This window comes from Engraulis encrasicolus, chromosome 7, assembly GCF_034702125.1.
Source record: "Engraulis encrasicolus isolate BLACKSEA-1 chromosome 7, IST_EnEncr_1.0, whole genome shotgun sequence".
NCBI lineage: Eukaryota > Metazoa > Chordata > Actinopteri > Clupeiformes > Engraulidae > Engraulis > Engraulis encrasicolus.
Genome location: NC_085863.1, coordinates 27366878 through 27376877, shown reverse-complemented (window position 1 = coordinate 27376877; position 10000 = coordinate 27366878). Strand labels below are relative to the sequence as shown.

General features: G+C 43.1%; 2 protein-coding genes across 2 annotated transcripts in view; both read right to left on the bottom strand.

The window, feature by feature from the left end:
- The window catches only part of plac8l1 (PLAC8 like 1), a 6388-nt gene extending 3564 nt beyond the window's left edge, over positions 1-2824 (bottom strand). The window contains exons 1-2 of the mRNA XM_063202447.1: positions 2750-2824; positions 20-340 (exon numbers count right to left, since the gene is read on the bottom strand). Of these exons, the coding sequence (XP_063058517.1) occupies positions 20-340; positions 2750-2756 (328 nt within the window). The 5' untranslated portion in view covers positions 2757-2824. The remainder of the gene's footprint in view (positions 1-19; positions 341-2749) is intronic.
- Positions 2825-3402: 578 nt separating this feature from the next.
- The window catches only part of lars1b (leucyl-tRNA synthetase 1b), a 38537-nt gene continuing 31939 nt past the window's right edge, over positions 3403-10000 (bottom strand). The window contains exons 31-32 of the mRNA XM_063203184.1: positions 5391-5523; positions 3403-4268 (exon numbers count right to left, since the gene is read on the bottom strand). Of these exons, the coding sequence (XP_063059254.1) occupies positions 4063-4268; positions 5391-5523 (339 nt within the window). The 3' untranslated portion in view covers positions 3403-4062. The remainder of the gene's footprint in view (positions 4269-5390; positions 5524-10000) is intronic.

Genomic DNA, 10000 nt, shown 5'->3' with positions numbered 1-10000 from the left:
AAGTTGTGATTCCTCTTACATGTGGTGGTGTCTCCACACACGTGGAAGAGCCCGGAGCTCCAGTCCCCTCCAGTCTGCGTGATGGTGGTGACGGTGGTGGTGGTCGTCCCCAGTCCTGGCTGGGTGAGGATGGGACAGTCCATTGTCTCAGGCATCGCTGCTACCACTGGTGACAATTCTGCCACCACCGGTGACGATGGTGCTGCAGCAGATGGAGACGGTGGCACGACTGGTGACTCTGAGTCCCTCCGGGGTGAGCAGCAGTCGTCTACGTCATGGTCGGCGTTGCTACTGCTGTCGGCATCCTGCAATGCGACTTCCTCCATGTCGGGGTCTTGCTCTGAGTTAAAAGTTGTTAAAAAGAGAGCAGAGGGCAGGGGCAGCAAGGACAATGGAGAGACCCAGGGTTATCAGAGGAGAGCAGATACCACAGACACATACGTACACTTTCAGGGGGAGATAGGGTGAGAGCGAGACAGGGAGGGCGAGAGAGAAAGTGTGGGAAAGACAGAGAGAGATAATGAGCGAGAGAGAGAGAGAGAGAGAGAGAGAGAGAGAGAGAGAGAGAGAGAGAGAGAGAGAGAGATGAGTATGAGAGTATAAGAGGAATTGGGAACAAATGTAGTTTCCACTGTTGATCATAGCTGAATTTGACCCACTCTTTTGTACATGCGGAATGGTGGGGAAAATGATGTGCCTGAGGCACTATACTTCAATGCCCAAACTACAGGGGAGTCGGTGTGTGTGTGTGTGTGTGTGATTGAGTGAAACTTCAAATATGCGTAAGCTTTAAGAAGTGCCTGGAGCAGCACTGCCCCTCATCTACATGCTTCTCAGGGCATCGGAGCGTGCGATTGGACGAGGGGAAGAGGAGCCGGGTGCCGGACCGTGCAGAGCAGAGTCGAGCCTTCTAGACAGGCCTGTCGACAGGTCAAACGGTTCAGTTGTCCCGGGCCCAGGGAAACGGGGAGGGAGAGTGGCCCAGAATTGGGACCCCTATTATATTGTATGCATTCAGAAGGGGGCACTTTCAGATGATTTTGTCCTGGCCCGGTCAAAGCTGTCGGCGGTCTTGATTCTAGACACCATGCAGGCAGTCAGGCGGGCAGAGGGGCACTTAGGCATGCTGTCCGGTTGGGTGCTGGACGCCACAGATAGGGCCGGTGCCAGGGATGCCCGTCTGTGGCTGCAGCACGGAGATAAGAACCCCCCTCATCCCCCGCACCACACACGCACGCGCACGCGCACACACAAAGGGTTCAGCTGTCCCAGGCCCAGAATTGGGTCCCCATTATATTCTATATATTGAATGGGGGAGTCTTTTAGCTAACTGTCCGGGGCCTGGCCAGAGCTGTCAGCGGCCCTGTGCGCACGCGCACGCATGTACGCACGCACACGCACACGCAACTCCACTGAGCAGGAAGCAGCTGCTTACCAATACAAAGAGCAAGAACATCACCCATTTAAACCCGTTTAAAACCACACACACATTTAGACCTCACTGCAAATGTAGCGTTTAAAACCACACGCAATAGTTCCCATGAAGTACTTACTATAGTCTAGATGGTGTACTGTGCTGTACAAACCCCCTCTACAGTCAGGGTTTTAACAGACAGATTAAGACAGATTGCAAGACAGAGTTATCTGAAAGGGCCCCCCATCCAATGCACAAAATGACATGAGGATCCAATTCTGGACCCCTTTTCTCCCTGGGACTGGGACAACCGACCCCTTTGTCCCCCCTGCCGGCTGATTTGGTTTCATCTTGTCAGAGTATTGCTGGGAAATACAGTCTGCTAGCCATGAGCACAGACGAAAAATGGAGAACTTAAAACATTAGTCATCATCAGTCACGTACACTTTTACTTTTTGAGCATGACGAATCCTCTTTCTGTTCCTGTAACCATATGAGCTGCCATTATCATTATGGATAATAATATGCTATGCACTCAAGAAATGAAAATGGTACTGATATACTGATAGACTGACAGTCTAATCAATCAATGGCGGTCACTGTTCAAATCAGAACAGGTTTTGAGCAATCACCTAAAGCAGGCGGCAGTCCTGACATGGTAATTAAAAACAACTGTCCATCATCACCACATAGGGCAGACTGAGCACTTATTATGGCGTTGAGTTATGGAAATGATTTTTCATTTTCTGAGGCGTCAGCGTACTGGCGCAAAGTCATCACTCAAAAATGTATACCTTCAGGGTTTCCCCGGCTCATCTTTATGAGAACTTCAATTGCATTGCAGCTATACTCCCCAGTGAAAGTATACAAAAAAAGCTTTCCACAAAAACAATAATATATGCAAAGTGATATAATAAACACACCTGTAATGTATATCAAAATCATGAAATGTATTTTGAAATGATTATTTCTATAAGTCCTGTGGACAAATCATAAATAGACATTTTTTAACTTTCTGGAGTTCCTTACTCAAGAAAGGTTTTTGTTTCACCTCACCATGAATATACTGTCAAATTGAAGTTTCTGGCATTATAGTGTACAGTGTTATAGGCCCAAGCGGTTATGGTTACAGTTATATGTTGACGAGTGAGTCTATCACAAGCTAACATTACATGCACACTGTAAAAAATAAAATGCATCTGTAAACAAAATGCAGTACATATCAAGATATCACAAGTAAAATGTGATTTATGATAAAGCACACTTTAGAGGACAAAGATCAAGAAGATATACAGTAATTGAACAAAACTGTTCGTCTGTGGGAAACACACTCACCAGACATTGTGACTCCTGTCCTGTGCCTTCTGTGATGTACTGAGTTAAAATAAGTCACGTAGTCTGTCAGTCTCTCCCCCTCTCAGATGCTCTGTGGGGGGGACCTGAGCACGTACTCGTGGTCATCATGTCTCTGCTGCACTTCCTCACCGAGAGAGAGTCGCGTCCTGCAGCCTGCAAAGCCTACAGTGCTGCTAACATCATGTCATGTGCAATATTGCACAAGCACGGTTGATTCTTCTTGTTTTATTCTTCTTGATTCATGTTTTTTGTCCCTGGTGTTCCTGCCTTCAAGAGTCATTTGTTTAGTCAATGGCTTCATAGATGAACACATGTATTGTGTCAGACAGATGAGTAAGGAATAAGACAGGCAGGAGGAAGGGAACATTTGGTATGGTATGGGAAAAATGTATAAAAGTACCAAAAAAAGGAGTTCAAGAGGGAATGCTCATCTCACTCAGAATGTACCAATATCCTCTTTAGGACAATTGCACAAGCTTGATTGAGTCATCGTATTCCTCTTAATTCCTTGCTTTACTTCAGGGGAAAAACGTTCAACATTTATCTTAATGAAGAAAGAAACACAAGGAGTACAGAGTGATATATTCAAGAATTCACACTCTTCTTGTTAATGCTGCTGAAAGATACTCCTGTTCATTTTGATTTATTTATCGATTTATTTATTTTATGTTGGGTCAGACATACAAATTGTACAATTGAGCTTGAAAAAAAAAAAACAATAACAAAAAAGTAAAAAAGGGAAAGAAGAGTTGTGTTGGTGGTTACTCCTTGACAGCGTGGCCCCTATATAAGCACAGCTGTGTGGAAAGCACTGCACTTCTCAAGACTTATCAAACTACATGGACACCATTCATTTCCATACTAAAGCCAGTGAAGCTTCTCTGCCAATGACGTAATGGATTCCTATTTCCCCCATCCCAGTCAGTTCAACAAACAAATTAACCAACAGAAAGAAAGAAAGAAAGTAAACAGACAGGAAAGACAACGAAAAAGGAACAAAAAAAAGCTCCATTTAGCACACTGTTACAAAATCAGATGTTAAAAGAGTCCCTTGTGATGGTGGCCGTGGTGTTGTTGCTGCTGCAACTTGTCCAGTCCAGGGGTGCATTTCATGAAGGTGTCGTTGCTAGCCAAATTAGCAACTTAGTTGGCGGTCAATGTTACACTGCATTGCAACCAACTAAGATACTCACATATGCAATGCAGACTACAGTCCCATCCAATACTACAGCAGACCCCTGCTAAATAGTCTCTCCTTCTCTATCTCGTTTTGATTTTTTTCCCACCATCCCTCACAGCACCAGGTACACCAGCGTGTCTCCGATGTCCACCCGGAGCCCGTTATCGGTCATGTGGACCTTCTTGTCGTCCAGGCTGATGTGGAAGGTGGACTTGTCGGAGACGGGGAGCTTGCCCTGCTCCTCGCGGCCCAGCACGGGCACCCGGCGCGGGCCCAGCACAGGGTCCTCATACCTCATCAGCTTCACCTTGGACATGTCTAGGAGGAGGAAGAACAGGAAAAGCATCTAGATTACTACATGTTAGATTACTATACATATGATATGTTTACCTCTGTGAAATATCTTTTGTGTGGAACCATTGGTATGAGCTAGGAGAGGGACAGGACAGGATAGGACAAACACAAACAATTAGATTACTATAACCATGCATTACATTTATGTCTGTCAAATGTATCTGTGGAAACAGTATTACGGTCTAGTCAAATATCACATTAGATTACGATACATGCTTTGCATTAGGGCTGCACGATATTAGGAAAAAATGCGATACACGATAACCTGACAGTATACCGCAATGTCGATATTACTCGCAATATTTTATATACACATATATTTTCCCCTCTCTACTTTCCATTCTATACTTTATCATGTATTAAACAAGTGAGAGCACTGTTTTACTTCCAACATTATTTTTTATTAGAAAAATCATGGCTAGTATACATAATTTTTTTAACCTTTTCACCTAATTTGCTGTAATTAAAAATGTAAAACCTTTTGCGATACGTGCACAACTTTTACGATACGTGTATTGCAAGCCGTGATATTGCAATATCGATGCATTTACGATATATTGTGCAGCCCTATATTGCATTGTTTTACACTAAAGGATGGCTACTTATGAACACATTTGCGTTGGCACATTTAAACCCATTTCATAACACTTAAGTGGAGCACCAGTGGCCCAAATGATGTGGATGGGCAACTGGGGACAATGGGGCTGCCCTGCGTATTTTTTTTTATAACAAAACCCAGACTGGGACATCAGGGCTTTGTTGTTGTTGTCGTCTGGTCTGAGCTAGAGTGTCTAGAGACATTTCTTTAACACACACACACACACACACAGACAGAGAGAGAGAGAGAGAGAGAGAGAGAGAGAGAGAGAGAGAGAGAGAGAGAGAGAGAGAGAGAGAGAGAGAGAGAGAGAGAGAGAGAGAGAGAGAGAGAGAGAGAGAGGCTTTAGACAGGGCCCTCTCCCATAAATCACAGTCTCATACTGAGTCAGATCAGGACACCTTATACATCAGACAGGACTCCTTGGAGGGAGACAGAGTGCAGTGTGTGTGTGTGTGTGTGTGTGTGTGTGTGACTCCCTCCCTCACCTTTGATGAAGCGGTTGACCTTGGCGAGACGTCGGATGATGCTGTCTCGTGTGTCCCCCTGGCGGATGTCCACGCGGGTGGTGAAGAGCCCGTTGGCAGGCTGCGGGTTCACCAAGGACACCGCCACGCCCGGCTGATGGCGGGAGAGAGGAAGAGGTGTGTGTGTGTGTGTGTGTGTGTGTGTGTGTGTGTGTGTGTGTGTGTGTGTGTGTGTGTGTGTGTGTGTGTGTGTGCGTGCGCGCACATTTTTAGTTGTTTGAATGTTAGTGTGTGTGTGTGTGCAAATTTGTATTTGTTTGAATGTTAGTGTGTGTGTGTGTGTGTGTGTGTGTGTGTGTGTGTGTGTGTGTGTGTGTGTGTGTGTGTGTGTGTGTGTGATGAGAGAAGAGAGGAGAAAAAGGGTTAGATTAAGAAGATGATTCATCCAAGACCAACACTTATCCAAAGGCAAGGCCTCTGGCTCAGTGTTGGCCAACCTGCCAAGGGGCCATGTTGTGCTACACAGATATCTGATGATTCTGTTGGGGTAATTCAAGATAGTGGTTCAGTGGTAGAAAACCAGGTTAAGTTGGTTGTCCATCTAGCCGAGTTACAGTGGTAACTTGGCTAACACAAGAGCCTGGAGTTAAAACTTTCCGTCCTCTATAACAGTGGTTCCCAACCTTTTTCTTCAGGGACCCATATTTTTGCCGTTGTAAGCTTTGGTGACCCAACCGCGCGACCGCCCGCACTAGAGAGAATCACATGATACTCTGCAGAGCCCTGCGAAAACGCATTAGTTATCATTTTTTATTCCTCAATTTGTCCTCGGTCAAATATAGAATAAATGTTTTATGTATCATTTACATTTTGTTGCTCCTAAGCATTGGTTTAAAAGCTTTGTCATTTATTCAACATGGGCTATATATGGTATTAAAATGAAACCCCTTAAAATCAAGAGAGCTTTGTGACCCACTGTGGATCTTTGGCGACCCATCGGTTGGGTCCCGACCCATAGGTTGGGAACCACCGCTCTATAACCAATAGGGTTTGTTAGGAGATAGAAAGGAGTTTCAAGCTGGACACATGTGGCTCCTACTGAAGCTGTTTAATCATTTTTATGTAGGTTAACTTAGCCAGGTTTATCAGTTAACCATGTTCTTGGAATTACCACCCAGACAACTTGTAAAAGGAGGTGCTGGAACACACCAAGAACTAACATGTACATGTACAGCTCCAGGCCTTTTTATTAGAATACCATGAAAAAGTTGATTTATTTCCATAATTCCATCAATAATGTTAAACTGTCATGGATTGTAGATTCATGGCCCAGTTTTTTAACTATTCCAATCATTATTTTTTTTCTTTTTATATACGTTGGCCTTCCAGCTCAAAAAACCCATGAATTGGGGAATTCGCATTATTAGAATATTGTTATAAAATCAAATTTTTCTTCATCAAAATTCGGGTCACATTAAATCAGTTGAAATTTAGTACTTTCTAGTAGAATCTACATAACATGCAATGGTCAATACTTGGTTAGGACATTCTCTGTCTTCATAATGGCCATGATGCGTTTAACATTGAAGTCAATGGAAAAACAGTGCATGGGAGTTATGGAAGCCCAGATATCCTTGATGCTTTGCTGTCAGCTGTTCTTGTTTGTTGACCTGGTGCCCCACACTTCCCTCTTCAATATACCCGAAGATTTCCATGCCACGTTTTGGTGTTAACTCACCAGTTTAATTCTAACTCAACAGAAATTTAACCCCATTCATTTTCAATGGGGATTCATTTCTTGTTATTTAGAATTAAACTGGTGAGTTAGCGCCAAAACGTGGCATGGAAATCTACAGGGTATATTGAAGAGTGAAGTGTGGGGTACCAGGTCAACAAACAAGAACAGCTGACAGCAAAGCATCAAGGATATCTGGGCTTCCATAACTGCCATGCACTGTTTTTCCATTGACTTCAATGTTAAACGCATCATGGCCATTATGAAGACAGAGAATGTCCTAACCAAGTATTGACCATTGCATGTTATGTAGAAAGTACCAAATTTCAACTGATATAATGTGACCCGAATTTTGATGAAGAAAAATGTGATTTTATAACAATATTCTAATAATGCGAATTCCCCAATTCATGGGTTTTTTGAGCTGGAAGGCCAACGTATATAAAAAGAAAAAAAATAATGATTGGAATAGTTAAAAAACTGGGCCATGAATCTACAATCCAGGACAGTTTAACATTATTGATGGAATTATGGAAATAAATCAACTTTTTCATGGTATTCTAATAAAAAGGCCTGGAGCTGTATATGGGCCAGTAGATGCTTCATCCTTTGTGCTAACTTCCTTAACACATTGACTACCAAACCACGGGAAAGCCCGTTTTTACTTCCCATGCGTTGGCTCCCAAAACGGGAAAACCCGCTTTTGTTTTTTGTAGTGAATTCTGAATCTACACATTCTAATGCACATGTGTGATTTTCGTTATTATGTGATGAACAGAACTCCCATAGATCATGAAAACACCTACAGTCAAAACTCCTACAAAGTAATTATTTGGATATTTCATCTGTGCAACTTATCACAATGCAGTATTTTTGAGTGTTATTACAGCGAATTAAATCATGCACACTTCCTGTTCACGTCACATCAAGGTGCCTGGGTAATCAAAACATACCTAGCTTCCTGTCAGGGCTTTGCTAGCTTATCGTAAACACAGGCCTACAGAAGGATAAGGAGGTTTGCCGTCATCAAATTAGGTATGGAAATGGACGTTTGGAATGAAAAAACTGCACAACACAGCAGCAGAAAATAACGTTGGTGAGTGTACTTCGGCGCATCTACTTTTTGCTGATGAATGACTGACATGCCCATCAGGATACACTAGTAACTAGCTCTTCCAGTGATAATATTAGCAGTAAACAGAAGTGATCCAGGTGTTTTTTCATGAAAATAGTTAACTTTGAAGCGACTGGTCTTCTCTTTGGAGCGTGAAAATATATTTACATCCTCAATTTAAACTCAGAGATTCAAAAAGCGCATCTGTCACAAAAAAAGTCCTTTTCTCTGGTTCGAATGGGGGAAAGTGCCATTTTTCGCTAAAGTAGTTGACGCCTAAGGTTGAATAACTTTGGAATGGAACAACATAAAAACGTGCAGTAAAAACCTGTAGAAAGCGATTCTCAGCTTTTGAACAAGCCCTAACATGCGTCTGTAGGTCTAAGACAAAATATTCGGTGGCTGTTCGACAATGACAAAAAATGATGAAACTGGCTGGGAGTCTTGGGCTAACATTTCAAAAAACGCCTGGTAATCAATGTGTTAATATACAGTCACAGACTCTCTAGGGAGGAAAAAAAGATTTGACCAAGCTTGTCATATGGCAGCTAATTGCCCTCCATTTAAAGGAGAAGTTGAAAGGGTAGCTTGAGTTTGCCTTTGAAAAGATTTAGATGAGATAAAAATCAAATCACGTTGTGGTCCACAGATGGGTCAGGTGATGAGGGGTTAAAAATATCTGAAAACCCAATGTGTATGTAGAGCAGCAGATGTCTTTGCTCTTTACTCTTTAATATTCTGGCCTGTCGTAGGAGGATTTTTTTTGCTAAGCTGGCAGCTACATTTAAAAAAAAAAAAAAAAAATGTTGGCTGGCCGCCACTTTCAAAGCAAGGTAATTGCCCTCCACTTAAAGGACCAATTGAAAGGGTATTTGAAGTTTAATAGATCATGAACAGACTTTCAAGGAATACAAAATTGACAAGATTTGAAGGCTTTTTTTTTCACAGCGTGAAAAAGAAGCTCATTAAAGAGGAGCGGAATGTGAACCCACAGCCAAACATTTGCCTACCCCCTACAACCGCCCCCGTGTCCCCTGTAACGGTAGGGACACATAGGAGGCGAAGCGAGCGAAGCGAAGAGAGGCGAAATTCAACCGTCATCAGGTCGTCGCAGCAAATCAAATGGAATGGAGCAGTTATGTTGTTGATTTGATTGGGCCGTGGCAGGCGAATTCGCTCCTCATTTGCATAGCATTAAACTTTCTTAAATAATTTCGCTTCGCTTCGCTCCTGTTCGCTTGCTTTCGCCTCTTTCATAGGAATGAATGGCGAAGTTGGCTTCGCTTAACCAAATTCGCGTCTATGTCTCCCTACCGTGTGTATGCCACGCACGCGCGCACGTGCACACGCACACACACACGACTACCCCCTTACTACCACCCCAGTGTCCCCTGTAACAATAGAATACAATAGAAGCTCACTGTCCATATATATACACACAGACACATCAGTGGCTCCATGTTTTCCTGACTGCACACCATGCAACATTTGGCCAATCCCCATTAATCACCCACACATTAACACCTTGCAGGTCTCATGGAAGTCTCATAACAAGTCGTGTCATAATGCACATGGAAAGGGAAAAACATAACTGGCTTCTACGAGAAAGTAAGATGTATTCCCTCTAATCTATGTACACTACAATGCATTATGGTGTCATCAAACACCATGCTCTCATACAGAAGATACTATACTACTGCACCAACGTCAAGGATGGAAAATCCCTAATACATGGCTCAATGACGTTTTAGTAGTAGTAGCACACGTCAGAATTAAGACAAT